This window comes from Dicentrarchus labrax, unplaced genomic scaffold, assembly GCF_905237075.1.
Source record: "Dicentrarchus labrax unplaced genomic scaffold, dlabrax2021, whole genome shotgun sequence".
Classification (NCBI taxonomy): Eukaryota; Metazoa; Chordata; class Actinopteri; family Moronidae; genus Dicentrarchus; species Dicentrarchus labrax.
Genome location: NW_026136712.1, coordinates 9406524 through 9430336, shown reverse-complemented (window position 1 = coordinate 9430336; position 23813 = coordinate 9406524). Strand labels below are relative to the sequence as shown.

Here is a 23813-nt window from a genome sequence, read left to right as displayed (position 1 = left end):
ATGTCTGTATCCACCACTTGGCATGTAGATTAGGCTGATAAACGTTACATTCAGAGTTACTTCGCTGGTGCCAACCCGGAGGAAGTGGGCCCTGGTTTACAAATGTTCTTCCTGCATTAGCCTTCAAAGCAGAACGAGGACACAGATAACAGCGAGTTATGAACAAGCTGTGTGATCATGGATGCGGAAGGATGAGGGACCACTGTAATTGTCCGAGGGAAATCCTACACTAAACAATGATACGGTTTGAGGATCTTTCATTAAAGAAGCTACTGTAGGAAGACGTGTCACACACATGCATTCTTCCCCTTCATCAACTATTCCTGAAGCAAAAAAAAAATAAACATTTACTTTTATCTAAATCATCTCTAACACTGTTTTACTACACATGAGCATTTGTGTCTTGGTAATAACAACCCTACAAGTGTTACAGGCCAATGAACACCTTTATTGGGAAACACAAACCCAATTGTGTCTTAGCTGAATGTAATATCCCCGGGATAGGTAGAAAGAAAGTAGAGCAGGTTGAATCACAGCTCTCCATAATGTGAAGTCAAGAATACAACAAAGTGACAAACACAGGAACCAATAAACTGATAGAAATTACGACTAATACTTATTTTCCATATGCTGTGATAACCTTATAAGACTTTTGCTTGTGTATTGAATTCAGCAGCATAGACAACCCCCAGTGTTCACCTGGCCCAGCTGTTTCACCCTGCAGCTACAGATTCTTCTTAAAGTTGCCTGTAACAGAAGTTATGGCATTTCTTTTCTTAGACAATTATGACTTTCAACCGTAGGATTGAGGTAAAATGAGATAGTCAAGGCTACAGTGGCACCAGCAATAAATTGACTGTTGCAGGTTTTAGACTCCCGAAAAAGCAAAAAATTGAAATGAGGATTTGTGCATATGAAATACAGCCGGTTTAATAGCTCAAATTCCTGTTGGATGTGACTGCTTTATTTATGACAGAGGCACAAACATGGTAGGAAACAGAACACCTGATCAGGACATTTTTTTTATATATATACAAAGGGAGGACTGAATAAATCTGTAGAGGTGTCTTTTAACAGGTGGTTGCCTTCAGAGGAACTACTTTACGTGCAGAAAAGGGGAAGTGTGTGATGCTAAGCAAAACCACTGAAGGTTTTTAACAAGTAAGCGCAGTTTGTAAACGGACGCAGGTGTTGCACGCAATAAAAAAACTGTAGACGCCAACGCTTCATTGCGGGGGGTTTTGCGCAGTTTACCAGGCTCAGTAAGCTTCTCTGAGGTGGATAAAATGGTTGTTTCTCGTTCCGCCTCCTGGTCTAAAGCAGGTGCGTAGCCTGTTTGAATGCGGTCATTAGTTTAACCTCTAAATGCATTTTTTTTTTCACAGCACGACAACTTACAGGTACTTGCTGGAGCCCTCCGTCTGTTGATGCAGCGCAACTGAGAATCCAAAGAAGCTTCCTTTGGTTTTCCCCTCTTTGATCACAGGAAACCGTGCATCTACATTAAATCCACTGCAAGTTTGCGTCCCGTGGTACACAGCCAAAACGGCGCAGAGCAATAGTTTTGGAGACATGTTGGGGCTGTTCATCCCTTTTGCAAGTGCAGCTGGGCTTCCCTCAGATCCACGATCAGCGTGGGTCTCTCTCCCGCGATGAGCTCCAACAGGTAGGCTGCGCTTCACAGAGACCTCCCCATTGAGAGCCGCCTGTTTCCCCCCTCGCACTCCGTGTTACTGACTAGGTGTCGGTGTTTGCCTCTCTCTCTCTCTCTCTGCTGCCCTCCCCTGCTCTCTCTTCCTCCCTCTCTAACCCCTGCGTCCACACCCATTTTCATTTGAAACAAGTGCATTCACACAGACACTGCAGTGGGGTTAGTTCTGTTTCTCTCACAAGCATATTGAAAATAACATCATAATGCTGTGGCTCTTCATGTAGGCTGATATACATGTGACTTGGATTTTCAGTAATGCCTCTGTAAAACCAGGGCCAGGTCTCTCTTGAGTATGAGACTGTGAGATTACCTGTCTAAATAAAAGTTGAAATAAATAAATAAATACATAAAATCCTCATACAGTGATACAGTATGTTTTCAGTGATATATCAATGAAAACATACTTTGATATCAACAAAGTTCAGTTTTAGAAATCCCTCAGTCAACAATTAAATGAGGTTACTAGTTAATTCCTCAGTATTTTCCTTTTAGAAGCATAAAAAAAATCATAATAGACAGCCGATAGTTCCAAAAACATATGAGGTGTTACATGTAATTTGTGTGGAAGTGCCCTCTCAACATACATTAAGGCAGAGCTGCATAGTGCCATGGTATTCAAGTTTTTTGGACTGTCTCAGCTGGTTAAATTTGTACATGGTATTCTATGTAACTGTGTTAGTTCAGCGCAGATATTTTCTGAATCAGGCCTCCTGTCAAAACTCCTTCAAGCCAGCTAATAGACCTACGGCCCGCCCTCACATGAGCACTCTTGTGACAGCCACTCTCTGCTTTGCTCCACTGCCTATCGCTCAAACGTCTGGCATCCAACAGGCAGTTCATTAAACCCTTAATCCCCTCAGAGAGTTCATGGAACAGGCCAGAGTTTTTTAAAGTATCCTTTCCTTTCCATGAATACCCCCTCAGCCCACTCTCAACCTTTTTCCCGTGCGGAGAGACTGCAGCTCCATGTCCTCCCTGTTTGCTTGTATCTCTGCAGCAATGTGCGATCTTTCATCATGTCTGCTTTATTGGCCGACTCCTGCCTAAAATCTGGCATCACTGACCTCGTCTAATTGATGAGCTGAGCTCCCACTCTGCATCTACTCACACTCCAGGAGTTTCTCTCACCCAGAGGTAATCTCTTCCCCATCCCCAGTGAAATAATGCCCCATGGGGAATGTAGTTCACCGTGCACATTCCACAGGCCGACAGCGAAAAGGTTTGTGTGTGCTTCAGGAAACACTGCCTGTATTTAGAGGTGTTGATGCTCTTTACCATTGTATAATCTGCATATTGAAACCATAATGTCACTAAACCATATGTAACTTCTTCTTTGATTTCAGGAAACAAATGTATGAAACAGAACAGAGGAAACACACTACAATCAGCAGGTTAAGGTGCATTCCACAGACTGTAATGCAGTATGAATCTGCCTCATAATCTTTGTTGGAGGTCATCTCTGCCATAAAGGTGGACCAAAAAAATTTTTTGGAATCTAATAATGTTTCCAGAGTTAATCCCGGCTTAACCTTTGTGTTTGTGCATTTTCATGTCATCAAGCAAGTGAATGCTTTTCAACTCAAAGGTGAGTGCACAACATGCCAGTGTATACAGTGTCAACATCCTGTTGTTGCCTTATCAAGACGTGCCTCTGGTGCAGCACTGATGTTGAACAGATCCACACGATCATGCAAATAAAGACCCAGCTTGACCGCCCTGACTCGACACAAGACAAACGTCCGAAGAGAGACATCAGCAGAGAGGAGTTTAAAGCCAAACCAAACCACAATAGATGAGCAATCTGGCCCCTCCCTTTATTTTTCTCTATGTGATTGATTCTCATGCTTTTTGCGAAAGGTTCTGGAGAGTACCTGATCCTTAACCCCTCTGGCATCTGACATCTGAAAAGTGTCGCTCTGGGAAAGTGACAGCTGATACTGATAAACTGTGTTCTTCTTTACTGGCAAGATATCCTCTTGTACAGGGTGTGTAATTGCACTGACAGCCCACTGTTAATCACTGTTATAGCTGTCTACATACTATAAAAAACTGGATCTCACAAGAGCTTTGAGTGCACTTTCAGTCCCTGCCCAGTAGTACAGTAGAGGGGAGAGTTCCGGTCTTTAAATGTGTATTCCCCAGACCCAACTGTAAGCCAACACCAGTCTCTGTGAACCATGGGGACAAAGACCTGAATGCAGTTGCTGCTGCCCCCATAGTCCTCTGCTCTAGAACCCTCCAGTCTTAACCCACACAACACACATGGAATGTAATTTGCAATTTATCTTGCAGTTTCCTGTTCCCCCCCACCACCAAACCCACCACCCTCCTCCTCCATCACCAAGATTCCCCCCTTCCTCCTCTTCTCATTATTACTGTGTTTTTTCTTTCTGCCTCGTAATATCCATTTAATTGGGAAGGTTAAGCCTACATACTTAAAACATCTTCCCGCTCAACTTTCCTGCTGGTTTGTGGTTTATCATATATAACGAATGGCTCCACAGAGTCCTCTCCAGGCATCCTTTGAAACAGTGCTGAGGCCTGATGGGGCTGGGTGGGTGGGATGCTATGTGGAGTTCCTGATGTGAATGTGAGATAATAGAAATGGACTGGCTGTTGTAGAGCAGAGCAAATGTAAAGACTGAGTGCATCAGTATGCTCCGTAATAGTCCCATTACACTTATCTCCCTGACTTGTGACTGTACTCGTTCAATAGGCTTTGTGTAAAATCTTCAAGCAGTGAGAACTGCACACTACAGCCTTGTGAGATTAAAAATAAACCAGATTTTTTTTTTCAAAAAGCCAGTGGCCTCGACGTAACTAGATGCCAGCCTCGTGTTGAATTTTCCATGAATAGTAATCCACATTAGCGAGACTGGTGAACATAACATACAGAGCAGGACATTGGTTGAATATGAAACACAGCACGCTCTCACACCGAGTCCTCGCTGCACGGTGACGACAGAGCCGGTCGTTGCCATGGAGCTGGGAGTTGCTATGAAGCCAGTATGTTCTGAGCGGTAGTAGGACAGTGTGGTCTGTTTAAACTCCAGCCAGGACTCTTGCTGGGCTCAGATGACCTTTAACAGGAATAAAACATGATCTTCTCTGCCCTGTCCACTAAACCAGGAATTTATCACAGAAACATACACACATTTATGCAAATTGATGCTACACATGCACACAGTAACACAAATAATGTGCAATTTTATAAAAAATACCACACTTTTGTCCCACATCAGCTTTCATACATTGGCTGTTCCTTGGCACTTGGCTAAACAGCAGAATATCAAGTGAACTTTCCACACCCCAGGAGACAAAAGACAATGAACTCCATATTTTCTTGCTGAAACTTAAATCTCTGGCACAAATGAAATCTAATTTTAGAACAAAATATAAATAATACACGAACAATATGTCATATTGTTTTGTATATCAAGCTTTTGCCTGAATAATCCACAGGAAGAGATCGCAGTCACAGTCCACAGTGATGGACTGTCATATCTTTCCCAACAAATGTCCACAACTGCAGGGAAACAACTGACCCTGGCTTATCTACCAATCAGTTTTGGAATGAAGGGAGGAATGATAGACTATAAAAAATGAATAAGGTATTCCAGTCATCCTCTAAAACACCACTTTGTATCAAGTTCTTGTATCAGTTTTTTTTATTTTTTTAAACAAATCTTGGGCTTCAGCTTGATGTCATACAGGATGGAATTGCCATTATCACAACCCCATTAGACCACATATGTTCATACTATATATCTAATATGGAACAGCTGGCCTTATGTTATATGATACTTCTCCATACATTGTGTCTGCATTGTGTTTTATGACTTCTCATTTGACATTTCGGTTTCTCTGTTAAATTGTCATTTATGGGGCAGCAGTGTGGCTGTTCTGTATGTTTGCATGTATGTGTACAGTAACCACATACTTTGTGTGTGTGTGTGTGTGTGTGTGTGTGTGTGTGTGTGTCTGTATGGAAATATCTGCATGTGTATTCTCACATTTCTTAATCTGATTGCGGGGGCTGTATGTCAGCATCCACATGTGCGTGTTCTTTGAGTGTTTGATGTATGTGCGTGTGTCAGGAAGGAAATGCAGCAGGGGTTTGGGACCCACACAAGGTCTCGCTGTTCTTCAGGTCTCTAGCTTGTCTCTAGTGTAGGAATGTATAGCCTGAGGAGGAAGGCGTGGCTCCGAGCACTCTCCCACTGTCCAGTGGCACCTGTTTTTCAGTTTAGCTTTCAGGCAGACAGATGGAGCGATGGGAGACAGTGGGACATAGTCACTGTGTTGTGGAAACACAACAGCTGTTACACAAACTCATGTTGTAAATACAGTACTCCAACCATAACACTGAACTCACCACAGTCCTTTTTCTGAGATGGGGATAGTTTGACATTTTGGAAAAAAGATTATTTGCTTTCTTGCTGAGAGTTAGATGAGAAGATTGATACAAACTACTGGTTAGCTTAGCATAAAGACTGGAAACAGGGGCTGGCCTGTGTGTGTGTGTGTGTGTGTGTGTGTGTGTGTGTGTGTGTGTGTGTGTGTGTGTGTGTGTGAGGTCATAAAATCCACCTACAAGCATGTTAAATCTTGTTTGTCTAGTCCGTATATACACAGCAAAACTATAAAAATGATCATTTGTGACATTACAAATAATTGGTACAAGGAGACTATTTCTTGGCCTTACAGAAGTTACATTCTGGCAACGGTGGCAACAAGACTCTAGAAGAACAAACAAGAATGTTTCCCATCTCTTCCAGACTTTTTGCTAAGCTAGGCTAACTGGCTGCTGGCTGTAGATTACGATGCAAATATGAAAGATCAATAGATCTTATCGATCTTCTGGCTAACTCTCAGCAAGAAACCAAATAAGTGTATGCCCCAAAATGTCAAACTATTAAGAAACCGTTTGACTGGAACCCACTGGTGTCATGCCAGAAAGTGATGAACAACAACTCATGGTATCAGAGCATTTAAAACATTTGGGGGGTGAGATGCATTTCTTAATGGAGTTTATAACTTGCTAAAAATGCACTTAGAGCTGAGTAGTTCATTCACCCTGCAGCCCCTTTCCAGTTTTAAACCAATAAGACAAATCACTGGAAGCAAAGGAAATTTACAAACAATAATAACAAATGCACTTTTTAAACTTTCTGCCACTTTCTGGAAACGTTGCATTAACAGTGATAGGAATTCCTGATAGAGTAAATGATTTACTAAGGGATAAAATGAAATTAAAACTCTTGCTGTACAACGGTGAACTCGCAGTAATGTTTAATCATTAAAAAGGGAGTCAGTCCATGCGGCATTCCTTTCTCTGCCTGTGGAGATACTTTTGTTTAAAATGAACAATTCTGTGCAGAGGAGTCATAGGTAAAGAAAGAAATGTTTGAGGGGAGGCTGGGTATGATCTGGCTTTGTGCCCAGATGACTGATAACATTGGGCATTAGCTCTTAGTCTGAAAGATAAAGCTGCAATAACCTAAAACTACACTTATTATTCATCCAGTGCAGCTATAAGTCAGCTAAAAAGTACAGAGTTCTAAGGGAGTGGGCGGGTGAAAGAGCTATCTCTCTGGGGAATGACACCAGCTTGACCTTTAGCCGGAGCTCAATCATAACAGGACTCTCACTGTGTGTCTTTCCTCAGACCACACTAGTTATTGGATGGGCTGTTGCACGTGCTCAAAAAGGTCAGCAGCACATGTCACCTTAGTCAAGACACATTAACTCAGAACTTGATACTTAACAACCTAGTGAAGCTCACGCCACCACTTGTCTGACATATTTACCAAAGGAGCAATTATCTTTGTCTAGGACCTAAACAGACCCCTCTTTCAGAAGCGCAGATAGGAAACGCATATGTGTCCACACTTTATTCTAGTTAACACAACAATCTTATCTCTGGAGATGAACTATCAGGAAAGCATAGGGAATATTGGCTTACAGTTGTCTCTGAAAGTCACATTGCCACATTGACAAACTGGATAATCATATTCCTATCTCCATTCACTTAATCCAATTATTAAGAGCCCCACTATTCCTCACCCTGGATAATAGGTGAATATATAGGGCAGTAAATCTGATGCATGGTGCTGCGACTGAGCCTAATGTAATCTGGTGGACAGACCATTGAATAATGACACAATCTGAAGGGTAACTGCAGTAAATCTGACCAGCAAACACAACGCTAGCCTGCTCCCACATCGCTTGTCCTCCCTCCTGTGGTAAAGTGAGTTGATTTACAGTGCTCCTTATAAGCCTCCTTCCTGTCTGCACTGCATATAGGACGTCTGGTTGCCCGACCCCTGCAAACTCCCCTGGTCATCCCTTAGACTTCCTATAAACACTCTGAAGATTTCTTTTCCTGTCTTCTTTTGATCGGCTGTTTGCGGTGGATCCTCTGTCACCACATGGTGCCATTTTGTTTATGACTAGGCTTGCATGACCTGCAAATGAATGTTGGAACATAAAAGGATGGGTTTATATTGAACACATATGTGTTGGTTTTCGACAGCCAAACCTGTGGTCCATGTCCTTTGTTTGTTGTGAGTGTGCTGAGATTGGCAGATGGTTCAGATTTGATTGGTGGGGAAACTGCTGTATTCTTAAACTCATGAGATTGTAAATATAAAGTTCTGTGTGTTCAGAGGTTTGAGAAGCAGGAGATAGTGGATACTGTTTAACTGTACAATCGTTCACATTAGAAATGCTTTTTAGTTGGTAGAATGGCTGAAAAGTCTTCGTAAAGTCCAGTGTTTCACTATAGATAGGCTCGAAACATAAGCAGTTTTTCCTGAAGCGTGTGAAAACTACTGAGGCCATGCAATGCAGTGTGTGAATCCACTCTGTCCCTCGCTACTCTCTGTGTGTGTGTGTGTGTGTGTGTGTGTGTGTGTGTGTGTGTGTGTGTGTGTGTGTGTGTGTGTGTGTGTGTGTGTGAATACGGAGCCGAGCCCTTTGTTTCCTACGACAAGTGGAACTGTGCTCTACAGACCTGCACATTTTCCACTCAATTGAATGGCCCTCTCAGATCATTAAATGTCCATTCATTAGGAAGGGACACTGGCAGAGACTCAGCAGTAAGGCAAACACAGAGAGGCCTGTCTGGGGGCACTGTCCCTCACACTGTGGCCCTGCGACACTGTGGGTGGTAGTAGCCTTCAAGTAGCACCTGAGATAACCATTGTCGTGATGAAGAAGTCCTCAAAGGTAGCTGTGATTTTCATGTGAGCATACACAATCCAAGCCTCCATTTCATTAACAGCTGATTGCAAAAGAATGAAGGATACCTTTAAAAAGATGCTCTCTAGGTCAGTGGTTCCCAACCTTTTTTTGTCAGACATCCCACACACAGCCCTGTCAGATGAACTCAAATACCCCTTCATCAGTTAATAACACTGCTATTAGCTGTTTATCCATTACTTTCAGCTATTTCAACCATTTACCAATTACTTTTTAGCTAACTGTTTAAACTGTGTATCCTTTACCGTTTGCCTTTTAACCATGTATCAATAAATTTAAGCTATTTCATTAAAACATGTAAACCTATTCAAATAGACACTGAAAATAAAAGTATGAACCTGAAAATGAGCATAAAATGTCCCTTTTAACCATTTATCCGTACATTTTAGCTAAGTATATTAACTGTTATATATTACTATTATTACTACTTTAACAGTTTATATATTTTAGGCCTATTTCAGCTGTTTTCTTTTACCTTGTTTCAACTTTTCTGCTTGCTTGCTAACAGTTTTCATTCACTCTCCGCAACCGGTGAACTTACAGCTGACTCAATATATGGGTATGTATTCTTTTATTAAAATGGTAATCTCTGTTTTTTCAATTTAGTCAAGCTACTCCACAATCTGTCCACATAACCCCAAGCAACTCCAGAGTACAGGTATTCCTCATCGGGAATCGCTGCTAGGCGCTGTGTTCGCTATATCCCTTGTTTCCTGGACTAGACATCATGTCCTCATCCCTGCCCTGAGGACAAAAGCCTGTACAGGAGAAAAGAGAGTGGAGGGTGGGGAGGTAGGGGGGGAGGGCAGTCACCTCCTGAGGCCAAATATTTATGTAGAAACTTACTCATGATCAGATGGATTAGAACGGCTGTAGACTGACGCACTTTGTTTCAACCTGACCTAGCAAGCTGACTGACTCACTGTGCCACATATGATTTAAGGGGTCTGACTTCAAGTTTATAAGATGGAGATGAGAGACCATGCTGGAGTTTTTGTGTAAGCTGAGGAGTAAAAGGGGGAAGAACGGGAACTCCCCAAATCTGCCGTGCTCAGGCATGCCTGGAAAAATGACAGCTCTCTACACTGTGTTAACAAGCCCACCAAATAACTAGGTGGATGTCTTACACAAGACTTTTCTGTGATTTTCCTCTCTACAACAGAGTTCCAGTCAAAGGCATTTGAGTACATGTATCTTTTGCATTTGAATTTGGTTTATGTCAAACACACAAACAAAGGTGCCGGATTTCAGGACCTATGGAAGTTGTGGCAGTTCAAACCATTTAAATTTAATATTTTATTATAGTTCAGCTAGTATGTGATGTTTAAATAATGGATTACACATCTGTATTTTCAGACTGAGCTTAGCTTCATGGAAATACAAATGTTTATGCATTTAAGATGCATGCAGTGAAGATCAGAAGAAACATCTTCATGTAGCAAACTCAACCTATGACTCTTTTTACACTGTGACTGTTACTGAAACCGTCATAATCCATAAAGCAAAGTGGGGGGTAAACCTAGCTAGAAACACCAGGAAGTGCATTTGATTATGTTGAAATGAAAACCGGTGTCATCCTGCCTGCAGGTTTAGTAGAGATAATCAGCAAATAGAAGGGAGAGGTTTCATCTAGTCCTCCGTGCGTTTCAGTCTGAGCCAAAACAAACATGCTTGGATCAGGGTGGAGCTTCCTGCTAGAATCCTGGGAGAGGGCATCTCAACCCAGCAGACTCAAGGAGAGTGTAGCTGTAACCAAGGCTACATATTCCCTCTTAAGTGATAAGCACCAAAAGAGATTATAACAAAGGGGTGAAGGGTCAAGATGAACTGTGGGGACTCATGAGACATGAGAGACATTTGCAGATATTATAGTTTAAATTTCGCTCAATGGGAAGAGATTTTTGGAATTCTGCTGCAGGTGGCTTTGAAATGCAAATAGATAGACGTATTCTCACTCCAATAAGCACACTATTACTACCTAGTGCATTCCCTTGGCTTTCAGCCCACTGCAGAGAGTGGCCTTGGTGAATACGAAAGTTTGAGAGGAGGGCGAACAAAGAGGTAGTAATCAAAGAAGTCTCTCTCTTTCTTTTGATCACTCCTTGAACAGCTGTTTCTACAGGCCGCTCTTACTCATCCACTCTTGGCAAGTGGAGCCGGAGAATAGATGCATTCTTGTCAGTGAGGCTGGGGTTGCCAGGACTTGGACACTTGTGCGGATGCCTCAGTGCAGCGTCTGGTGTTTGTGCCAGCTGAGTAGAAAAGCTGGAGAGGACTGGGAGGAGGTGATGGACGGAGTGAAGAGCATCAGACGGAGGGAAAGATATATAAGCATACAACAGAAAACCCCCCAGAAGGGAGAAAGGATAGGAAAGAAACAAGAAGAGAACTCTTAACGGAGGATGCATTGGATCTTGATTAGGACATATTGTCTTTGTATAAACACACAAACAACACACAACTAGTGGGTTGGTATGCTGCCATTGTCTAGTTCACTGTGTGTGGCTCTGCTTACTGCCCACTTGGACCGGACCACTCAATTAGTGCAGTGCACCGTCGCAAATGCAGATTGACATGGAATGCTGTCTGGATCAGAGGCCTGTTGTCTCCATCCAGGAGGTTGTTTGTTTACATCCCTGAATTCAAACACACATTGAATACTTGTTGAAGTATGTGCTCACATGGAGGCCTGATTAAAATAACTCTATTTAGGATGAAGTGATATGGCTGAAATGGATACCAATTCTTTGATGTATAGCCGATGATCACATGGCAAATGGAGGCCATTAATAAGAAGTCCCATAGAAAATCATCAAATTGATATTTATTGCAAAGAAATGTGAAAAAGGAAAGTGTTTTGGGGCACCTGGATAGCTCACCTGTTAGAGGGTTTGAATCCAACCTGTGGCCCTTTGCTGCGTATCAGTTGTTTATCCATTAGCTGATCTTTTGCTAGCAATTAGAACTCTACTCAGTAGTAATTTCAACCATTTTCCATCATCTTAGGCTAACTTTTTCAACTTTTGTTAGTTTTCATACACTCTCAACACAATATTGTTACACAGTGGTGGAATATAACTAACATTTACTCAAGTACTGTACTTCAGTATAAACTTGAGATAGGTTAGATACTTATACTTTACTTATTCGAGATTCAGCTTATTTAGCTAAAAGGACAACAGGAACTGATGCTCAAAATACAGAGAGGAAAAAAAGATCATCTCAGATTCATAAAAGGTGCACATGAAAACAAAAACAAGCATACAAACAAACAAATTCACGTTAAAGATTATCTACTGTACATGTAACAGGGTGCAATTGACGAGGTGAAGGAAGTGTGTTAACTGCTGAGTGTGACTGCAGAGAGACAAGTGTCATTAGTGCTCCTTTTAAAGCAGCAGATTGCCAATAGGAGCGGACCCACTCACAGTAGAGCCAGTGTGGGTGGAAGCAGTCCCGCAGGGTAGCATTTAGCTTTACAACATGTTTTGATTATGTGTGTGTGTGTGTGTGTGTGTGTGTGTGTGTGTGTGTGTGTGTGTGTGTGTGTTTGCGTGTGTTGTTTGTTTGGGGAAAAAGGGCATGCCCTTTAACATCTGGCCGCATGTGTCTTCCATCAACTTTTTGACTCTGTTGGCAGCTGTGGACCCCTGGGAACACATTACCCAGGCCTTACCTGGTCTCTTTCCTCTGATCCCCTTAAGTGAGCAACACACACACACACACACACACACACACACACACACACCCATCTCTGCACAGTGTGCCGCTGTCCTGGTGTGAAGCAGCCTGAGAACAGTGAGGCCTCGATTCCACGTAGTTCAGCCAACTAACAACACTGCTGGGAGCCTGGAATGATCATTTGTTCCCAGATCAAGTCGAGTATTTTTAGCTAGGAAGGATGGGAGCTCTGAGCTGCTGGCCAGTTTCAGGGGAACCCAATTACTGTAGTTATGTCTGATGGCTTAGAGTTTCTCTCTGTGCTATTAAACTGTACACAGGTCACTATTTGGATAATGCATTTTGCAGATCATGTACTTAATAGATATCTGGAAACATTTGGAGAAAAGACCGACAACGTTTTACTCATGAAAGAGGAGTAGAAGTAAAAAGCATCAGGTGATTTTTTTCCTGTCTGGACATACAGATCTACATTACACAGATGGCTCAAAGTCCTTGACTCATTGCCATTTTCTCTTTTTATCTCTAATCAGGACTGAAGAAGGAGGGAGAATGAGAGAGCGGGGAGAGAAAGAGAGAGTTGGCAGTTAATAGACTTCCAGTGCTCCCACTCGTGAGAGTGCCCTGACTCCCCGAGCGAGCCGACCATTCAATCAGATCAGCACAAACTAGCCAGTGGCGCTTCATTATCTCAAGGAGCTCCACGCTGCTGCCTTGAAGTTTTCAAAGGGAGATGAAATTGCGTTGATTGTAGCGGGGGTGTAGGAAGCAATGAGGGGAGTTTGTTTTTGTGATGTCCCTCTCATAATTAAATCCTAAACATCCTCTGCAGTGTAGGTGTATATATGTGGGATCATGTACAAATTACTGTACAGATGGGGATCCCCTTTGTGTGTTGTGGGTTAAATATAGCACTTAGTGCTGCTATAGAAGTCCTTGAATGGTAGTAGGTATATGCATAAATGTGTAGGCACATGGCATTCTGCATAGTTGTTGAAGCTTTCTGCACTAGCAATACAACAAGTGTTCACGTGAGCACAAAACAACACAGCGTCCCATATTTGTCTTGAGGGCTTCATAAAACTGTGCCGTCTGTGGGAGAATCCATTCAATCTGGAATGCTGAAGTTGGAATTTCAATATTGAAAGACCAGAGAAGAGCCGCAAAGGAGAGATATGGAGAGAGGTACATCTTGTACTTGAAGTGATACTGTTTGATAACTGCAGGCATTGTCGTCCTATCAAGGTCCTGAGAATACAGCTCGACTGGTATTTCTCTGATTCTCCCTCATACGTCACGTCTGAGCGTCACTACTATTAGAGTCTGTTTGTCCTGAAGGGGCTTCCGTAATCACATGGATAACTCTAAATGAGATTTAAATTACTTTCTCTGAGGGAAAATGACTCAATTTGTAATAAACAGTACAAAAGGTACCTTTTTTTTTTATATTGACAACAATCAGACCAAACCCTAGTTAGCCAGTAATTACTGAGGTTTGTCTGTGCGAGGCCTGAGCTTTTGTCCTGCGTTGGAACCATGCCAGCTGTTCCACTTTTACACACTGCATTAGAAAAGTACAAAACATGTCCCTGAAAGCTGTCTCATGTTACTGTGTTGTGAGGGTTTGATTGGTTGAGTGTAGAGAGTTCATTTGGCCCTGTGTAGGATAGATTTTCACCCGTGGATAAATTACATATTCTCTGACAGAAAAAAATATTTCAGACAAAAACTTTAGACATTTGCACCTTATACTATATATATCAGACTATAATGTGTACGGGTTTATGCATACAGGCTGCTGCACCTTGGGAGTCTCTTCACTGTCTGGTGTCTGGAATGACATTTGTGGATCAAAGACAAACACTAAGTTTGCAGATTAGAGGGTCTGGTCTCTGCAATAACATAAAGGGTTTTCAGAGGTGTAACCGGATGGCAGGCTACTTTACAGTTAGAAAAAACTGAAACTGGAAAGAAACAATGAGGCAGTAATTCATAGTAATTTTCTGAACTTTGGCTACATGATAGTTTATCTGGAATCCTTCTTTTTGTATAAGGCAGGTTATGAAATCTCATAATAAACACTACTAGCATTACATCTCTTACGGGTGCACCCCGAAGACTCTCAGAAGAAAAAAAAAAATCCTCAGGAACCTTAGCACATAATAAAAAAGGAACAAAACCTCAGATTTTCATTTATGTGTAAAGTCCAGTACTTGATCTTCACACTAGTTAAACCCTGAAAGGAGCTTGTTGTTGCAACATCTTTATTTTTTTGCTTCAAACAATAGACACACACAATACTGCCACAATGAAATGACAATGGGAAGTTCCCCATTTCATACATTTATACTCACACATTCTGGTGTGTGTGGCCAGACAGTCTTTGCAAATTGACACCACTACATTGAGATTTAATACATGTGCACCAACTACTGGATGTTTTGTGATACTACAATAATATGACTGTTTCAATCTTACATCAATTTATTTGCTCCTTGCATTTATGTAAGACTGGCAGGACTGAAGATACTTCATAGATTATTAATTGACAGATTTTGTGGCTCTCTAGAGGCAGTTTTAAATATGTAACGTACATTGTTAGATTAAATGTTTTTGCATTAATGTGTTTAAATTTTGAATGTGTGTTTTTTCTGCTTGTACATTTAACACGTTTCTGTGATGTGATTAGAGCAAACCTGATCTGGACGTTCACATGCAGAAAAGGGTTCTGTATATCTACCTGTTAATTGACCTAATGTGTCTCTATTTCCTCATTTTTCTAGTGTCATATAATATATAATGTACATTATAAACTTCCACTGCTATTTGGCGAGAGTTTAAAGTGTGAGACTTGAGAACTTGCTAAAACCACAGATTTCGTCTGTAAAGGTTTCATAACATGAGACATACACAGTTTTTCTCAGATATTCTTGAATATACAGTAAGGTTTAGGGGCATTTGGCAAAATATTTACACTCAAAAGCTGCCTTAAAAAAAATCTAATAAATTGTATTCTTCCAAAAAATAAAGATCATGCTCAGTCTTCTCTTCTTTACTGTCTTCTAAATGGAAGATTTCTGTTTCTATCACAACATGAAACTGTTACTCATTAACCTACAGTGTTGGGAAGTTACTTTGAAAACTTTGTAAGCTACTAATTACTTCATGCTAGAAGAAGGTGAACTACAGCAAAACTAACCTAAAGAAATATAGTTTCTTTAACTAATGCTACTTTATACTATTAAAAAGTAGTATAAAAACACTTTGTAAAAAAAAACAATAACATGACAATCTGTGATACAGAAGTATAACAAAATATAATCTTAAAAAGTCACATGCCAGAAAAACAAGCCACTTAGTTAAGTTGATTGCAAAAAGTGTCTATTTGTTCACAGTTTATACATAAACCACAAAATAATAGACAGTCATTTTCTTTCCTTTTATGGCCCAACATTTTTTGTAGTTTCAGTCATTAACTACACAAAAGTGGTAGAAAAATGAATTTAACTCCTTGAATCACTATGTTTTTGTAGCTGAACTGCAACATGTAATTAAATGATTTCTTTAATTGCATATAGTTCACTACTCCCCAATACTATTAACCTAAATAGTTCCTTAATCACATAAGTAAATGTGGGTCGTCCAGTCACACAGTGAATCAATAATGTTACAAACACTGGGAGAAAAAGATGAAATGAGTCTAGTTAAGAACAGAGACCACTGGTGCTGTCTAGTTAAGTGTAAGCCAACACTCATTACTCAATCACAAATGTCTCAAAAAGCATTTCACCAAACTATAAAGTCTCTTGAAATATATGAATTAGAAATCAAATAATAAATTAATATCAAATAACGGAAAAGCATTTGCTCTATTTGTGTCTTTTGAGATAAAACTGCACCATTCAACCTTGTGAGTTGGCGCCCCCGAAAGGCAAGAGAGGAAACTTCTTCATCTTCAGAAAAGATGTGACTCAACAGGTATAGGGTCAGCTTTATAATAGTGGATGGTAACAATACCAGAGTGGAACATGTCCAATCACTTATGTTTGTGTTTCTGATTGTATGTTTTATGCTTTGGGTGGAAACGTTTTTAACAAAAAAGCATATTTTCATTTGGGCAGTCTGTGAATCTATGGGCTCTCAGAGAGATCAATTATCAGCACATAGTTTACCTCAAAACTATAATCTATTTTCAGTATAAAAGGTCATCTTTTGTGTCTGTTATCTATGACTTTTTTTTATTTTTATTTCTGGTCATTTATCTACAGATGCAGATGGCCCAGTATGCAATACTGAATCTATCTGGCTACAGTTACTGCTAGAATTTGAGTGAACTGACCCTTTAACGCGACAGTACTGCAGAAACTTACCAAAAGAGGGCGGTAGTTTATCAGACATGAGTGGCTACAAAGGAAATGCATGTAATATCAGAAGGGTCATTTAAAAAATTGAGATTGTGGACTGTTAAAAATGTTAAAGTAACTTTGGGAAATGTTATCAGTAGCCGGCAGAGCACAGTACAGTGTGTACAGTTTGTACATTTTGAGCTGTGTGAAGCTGCATTTAAAATTAAAGCTCCCTGTGTGGATGAATACAGCAGGGGGCGCTGTGCACCGTGCTTTCAGGTGACAGCACATGAGCTGCAGAATAAAACGGACAGAGTGAAAATCTCCAGTTTAAATGACCAGCGAAACAATATTTTTTTACATTTTTGTTCATCAAAATGTTCCTCAAAATAAATAAGTAAATAAATATGAAGCTGTGCACTGTATACCTTCCACATTATATACCGTGTGAATGAGTGTACAGATCTTTGCCGTCATTTTCTAACAGTCTCAGTCTAATTTGCATACACACACACACACACACACACACACACACACAGTGTGGAGGAATTTACCCGCAGGCAATATCAGTTCAACGAGTCTTTTACCTATCTCTCCCATCTCTTTCACGTAAAGTTCACTGTCCGACAGCACCTTTGAATGACAATGGGAGTCTGTGGGAGGCTGGCTGGCAGCCTTACAATAGGCTGAATAAAGTGTGATCTCTAGGCACTGTTAAGAAAACATTGCATAAAAAACATTAAGGGGACGGTCTGGCTGCAGGATTAGGCTTTAGAAAGACTCTGGCTGCTATTGTGTTGTAACATCTTGGTGCCAGCCTGCGGATGATGCAGTTGTTGAGAAAGACTGGACCTATATGTAGCTGTGTGTATTTTTTTTTTTTTGGACAGTCTCTGGAGGCCTACAGAGCTGCATGTTCACCCAGAGAACAGGTAAATGCAAATCTAAAGGGAAAAAAAACACTCAGGGCACTGAGGTATGCGTGCATAGGCACTCTTGGCTGAAGGCTGGGTTTCACCACGACTTCGCCTGGAGCACGAGAGGGGGGAAACTGTGGAGCCAATGAGAAGGCAGCTTCCAACTCAGTTCTCTATAACTCTGTGTCACAGGGGCTGAGCGATGCCACAACCAAGTTCCTGCAGCTGGGAGAGTTTCAGTGGACTATAGACTTTTTCCTAAGCTGTGCGTTCAAAGAGTGTGCGCACACACACACACACACACCAGTTCTTTTGTTGCGATTTTACTTTGCGCACTCCAAAACGAAAGAATCCACCAGTGGATTTTCTTTCTTTTCTCTGGAGGGCTGCTTTCACCATGAGCGCCGGACAGACGTATGAGAAGAAGATTGCGTGCATTTTGACCGATCTACCAGGATCTATGAGTTGCCACCCGAACTCCAAGGACTCTCCTACTCTCCCCGAGTCTTCGGTGACGGACATGGGCTACTACAGCGGACAGACGGCCCACGGCCAGCACGAATATTATCAGAGTCAAGCGTACGGACAGCCCATGAACTCTTACCACCATCAGTTTAACCTGAACGGAATGGGAGCCGCTGGAGCCTACGCCACCAAATCTGAATACCCCTACACAAATAGCTACAGGCAGTACGCACATTACAGCAGAGATCACCTGCAGGCCTCGCCACCGAGCTCAGGTAAATGTTGAGATAATTTGTGGAAGTTTTAATGCGATCGATTTAATGTCAAGTGTGCATAATGTTATTTGCTCCTGAAGTTGACAATAGAGTCTTTAATAGAGCCCCGGTTGCATATGGAAACATACAGAACTGCCAACTATTTCTTAGTTTTATTTATTATCTTCATTTTAAGAATCATCTTTCGTTTTGTTTTTTAAATTCCCCTTTAGTTTAATGTAAAACATTTGTGGTACAAACTGGAGACAATACATATGCAGCGTGATATACTGACTTCAGTCAAACTACAGGCTTTCTTAGGTTTCATGTCTCCATAAATTTTACCTTATGAGGCCAGTTGTAATATTCACTCGCCCCTGTTTGATTTATTATGCATTTGCAGGTAAAAAAAAAAAAACGAACCTTTGCTCAGTGGAAGCCTACCGGCTGCTGGGTCGTCTTTTAACAGCCCGCCTGGGAAGGAGCCAGCCATTAACAGCTGGCCATAAAACAATGATGGTTTGATTAAAGCTAATAATATTCACTCCATCAATTTTAATATGTTACTACCAGCCTGCCAATTTGGAAATTTGACAAAATAAACTGATCCCGTCTCAGTGATGTAGTTTTTGTTTTGAGACAGTTTTTAGCCGCATTTCAGTTTTTCTTTGAGATATTACTGTGACAAAATATTTGTTGTATAAGCGTTTTTACGCCGACATAATTTTCCTGTCAGCTCATCCACATTGTGTCGCGATGGTGACACTTTTATTTCACTAAGCTAAAGTTTTACACTTACTGGTCTCCCAACGTTTTCCATAATGGTGTATTTCATCAAAATATTTTACTCCTTTTTTAGTGAAAGAAGAGCCAGAGCCAGAAGTCCGCATGGTGAATGGAAAACCGAAAAAGATCCGTAAGCCGAGGACGATCTACTCCAGCTACCAGCTCGCTGCTCTGCAGAGGCGCTTCCAGAAGGCGCAGTACCTCGCTCTGCCCGAGAGAGCGGAGCTGGCGGCTCAGCTTGGTCTCACTCAGACACAGGTACGATATAACACCTAGTAGTTTCTAATTGATCAATACTTTTAGAGTCAGACGAGTTAGAGCCTCGCAATAAACTCAAATATTTGCTCAGTGATTGTCTATTCATGCGTAATTACGCACAGTAGACACTGGATTTCTGTCTCTCGGTGTGATGCACTTTATTTAGATACAAGTTAAGCAATTATAATCCTTTATTTTCTCTCAGTAAAATACTGCAGAATTGTACTTTTATTAAGTTTACATGTAAGCTTACATTCATAAATGTTATAGCACTTTTAATCTAAGTTTCCTGTTGCATTATAATTTATGTTCCCATTGGTATTCTTCCAGGTCAAGATCTGGTTCCAGAACCGGAGGTCCAAGTTCAAGAAACTGTACAAAAACGGCGAGGTTCCCCTGGATCACAGTCCTAACGCCAGCGACTCCATGGCCTGCAATTCCCCGCCCTCCCCGGCTGTGTGGGAGAACAGCACGCCTCAGAACACCCCGATCAGCAGACCTCAGGTCCCGCAGCCGACGCACAGCTCGTCGCCGCCATACCTGGAGGATTATAACAACCACTGGTACCAGCAGGGATCACACCTACAGCACCCGGGCACCGTGCACCACCCAGTCCCACAGCAAAGCGTGGGAGCTGTTTATTAACAGTGACTTAAGAGCAGATTTAGCTCCTCATATTTTTTTTTTATCAAACGAGGTCTCTCCACAATGACTCTGCAGAGCGATGGTTGAGTGGACCGGGAGCAGGCCTGAAGTGAAACATTGCTTTTGGTTTTTGGATGATCAAGAATGTTTCAGAAATGTGGCTTCCATTCACAAAGCACATAAGGGATTTCTGATCACTTGTGGCATATTTAACGGACATCTGGCGTGTTTTTTTTTTTTTTAAATTATTTATCGCTTCTGATGTATTTCTTTAACTTCTTTTGTAAATGAATATGCAAAGTTTTTTTTTTTTTTTTTTTTTTAAAACATGTAGCCTTACCACGAACCGAATATTGACAAAACTGTGCAGTTGATCCATGCTACATTCAAAGCATGCATGTGAGTTTGTAGAGAGTGCGTCCAAAACAACTCAGGTCATATTTATAAAGATTTGTACAAAACGTCGAAGGCTGTAAATATGTGTTTATATGCAGAACCACTATGATCATATTTGTCTGAAATGGAAAGACTGCACTGTGGTGCTTCCAAAACCATTTTCATATTCATGTAATTAGTCCACTTGTTGCCTTCTTGTCAATTGAATAAAGGTGTTACTTAAATGTTGTGTGTCTAGCCCCTTTATAAACAGGTTACTGTCCGGCCGCCAAACCGTGCAGATAATTTACTGTAGGGCCGATAAGCCCCACACCACAGAGAAGTAACTTTTCTTTGCTCGCATTAGTTTCACATATTTGAACATTTTTTATGAATCAAACATTATTTTGATCGCTCTCTTTGGATATAGATACCTTACTTGCATAAAAATAGCTCATTGTGTATTAACGTAAACGAATATTTAATAACAATATATGCATCTTAAGGTCTAAATAGGAACTCATCCGATTGTGAGAACAGTTTTATGCCGTATTACATTGGGCAGAGGATTGTAGTGCTAGTTTTTAATGAACTGATGAATCCACTTTTAATTAGACTTTTGTCTAAACCAAAACTGTCTCTGCAAGATATTTTTGACCTCATCAATTAAAGATAAAAAAGGTTATTTATTCCACTGATCCAAAGGGTTAAAAGCCCATAATGTTCACAGCACAGTGAACTGACCAGTTTTTGGTGCTGTGAGCTGCGTGCAAAGCGCTGCAGTAGGAGGCGACATACAAGCAGACATGTTGGAGTCACTCGATTTTATTACTGTTCTGTTGCCAGATAACAAGAGAGAGAATTCAGCTCGTTGCCACACACACACACACACACACACACACACACACACACACACACACGGGTTGTGCGGGGGTGAAGCCAGTCCGTTGCCGAAAGGGGTCTCACGCATGCGCACGCGCACTCGCACAGCAGGATGGATGGAAACATTGCCAAATATTGAAGGTATAAGAAGACCCCATTGTTTTTTTTTTTTTTGTGTTTTACTGTAGACATTTGATTTCATTCTATTGTATTTGGCAAAATAGTTCTCCTGACAAACGATCCAAGCTGCTGATAAGCAGGTTTTTACCCAGAGAGAGCTCATTGGTCATCCATGTGAAGAAAATTTGTCCAAAAGTTTTCCCAGGTGATGAAACGGGCTAATGGGAGCGAGTGTGACACATGTGAAACCTGGGGAATACAGTGATATTAATTAGTTGAGAGATGCTGGATAAACATGACAACTATTCCGGTAATGACAGCGACAATGAGGCAGTCCTCACAGCTAATTACTAATGTCGGTGGACAATAACCTCGGTTTGGTCACATGAACTCTGCATTATTAAATAATCTGCAGGAAAAAAAAACACATGAATGAATGAAGAAACTGCTAATGGCGATATCATCCATATGGACCACCAAGGCGCCATTACGCACTGAGAGAAAATGTACCCACGGCGTTATAGTGATTTTATAACCCTTTCTGCTGCATTCAGTCACTAGAATGGTATGCGTTACTGAAGGTGTTACTGTATGAGACTTTATGACAACAGAGTGTCATTACAATAATTTCAGAACATTACAGCTTAAAATGCAGATTTAAAAGTCCTTAAGCGCCATTGTGTGATCAAATATATTTTCACTTGTCAAGAAAAGATCTGTGGGAATTAAACAACATTACTCTCTTACACAGTAATGATCAAGTAATGTTACTTTAAAGATATTCGTCCACATTAGAATCATGTATAATTAATTAATAAACATTTTAATAATATTTAATAAAAAATATCTTACTAAAAAAAATTGCTTTTGGTGAATATTTTTTTCACCTTGATTGTTTAGAGGCTTACACAACTGAAATTAAGGCCTGTACATTAATGGAAATTATTGCATTACGCAATCCATATTAAGAGATTTAATACATATTTATATCAGTTGATTTATTTTAAATTAGGTTAAAGCATAATATTTCCAGTAATTGTAATTGAACAAAATAACTTCAAACATATCAAAATTTAAAATAAAAACTCATCTTTGTTGTTGTTGTTGTTGTCACATTTACCATAAAGGTTTTTAGTGTTTTTCTTGGTTTCTTGACACTTACAATTAATTCTAAAAAGCACTCTGCATGTTTCTACCAAACTTAACACACATTCTGTCAACATTTTGCTGCAAAACTGAAATGTATCACAGCTCTGAGTCTCATTTCCCTAATGGCTTCCCTTTGGTTTATTTCCCTGAATTCAACACCAGTTGTCTACAGCATCACTCATCATTTCAGTGCACTGTGCTGATTTGACAAAAGCAACATGAGTATTATTGCCTTTTAATATCAATGAAATCTCATCAAGAGTACATGTGACCTCCCCTCGGTGGCTCCCTCAGCATGTGTGGCCCTCGGCTGCGGTTGTCAGGGGAAACATTTGTGCCTAAGACAAACGTGTGTGTTCGCTACAGGCTGTGCTTGTATGTGTGGGCTGTCAGACTTGTCCATATATGTCATCTCTAAACATTAACAAGTGTAAGTAGCCATGGAGGTGAACTGTTGAACTTGAATGTGATCCTGCATGGCACAACATCACAGCACCTTAAATAGAGCCGGTGCCCCCTGCAACAGCCAGCAGTGTGGTGTCGGCACTTGTCTCTAGGGTGCAGCGATATGGGTTGAGATGGAGGTCGGGAACTGAAATGCATCCATGGAAAGATTTCCAGCAGCTGTCCAACACTTTGTCCAGGCCTGGGCCGAGCCTCGGTCGCATTAGGATCACTCACTGTCTCCATTTTGCTTTAAACTGGGATGAAATGAAGGGAGAATGGCATCCTTGACAGCTGAGGAACCGTGAACCCTGGTTGACCTCAGGCCAGGGCCGATGCTTCACAGAACAGTCATCACATCCTGATAAAACCTTCCCCTATTCGGCTTCTCCATGAGTTCACCTTGACCTACATGAAATGAAAATGTTGCCTCCAGAAATGAGAATCAGCCAAAACAAACAAACAAAAACTGGAAAAGCTTTCAAAAGATGGAAAAAAATCCAGTTAAATCTGTGTG

The 23813-nt window shown here is 41.0% G+C and overlaps 2 protein-coding genes across 2 annotated transcripts in view; one reads left to right on the top strand and one right to left on the bottom strand.

The window, feature by feature from the left end:
* itga3b (integrin, alpha 3b) overlaps positions 1–1756 on the bottom strand; it is a 28170-nt gene extending 26414 nt beyond the window's left edge. The window contains exon 1 of the mRNA XM_051418031.1: positions 1399–1756. Coding sequence (XP_051273991.1) covers positions 1399–1589 — 191 coding nt within the window. The 5' untranslated portion in view covers positions 1590–1756. The remainder of the gene's footprint in view (positions 1–1398) is intronic.
* Positions 1757–17794: 16038 nt separating this feature from the next.
* dlx3b (distal-less homeobox 3b) lies at positions 17795–20946 on the top strand. Its single transcript, XM_051418258.1, has 3 exons — positions 17795–18658; positions 19497–19681; positions 20012–20946. The coding sequence occupies exons 1-3, from the start codon at positions 18316–18318 to the stop codon at positions 20324–20326; spliced, it is 843 nt and encodes a 280-aa protein (XP_051274218.1). The 5' UTR covers positions 17795–18315; the 3' UTR covers positions 20327–20946.
* Positions 20947–23813: the final 2867 nt, after the last annotated feature.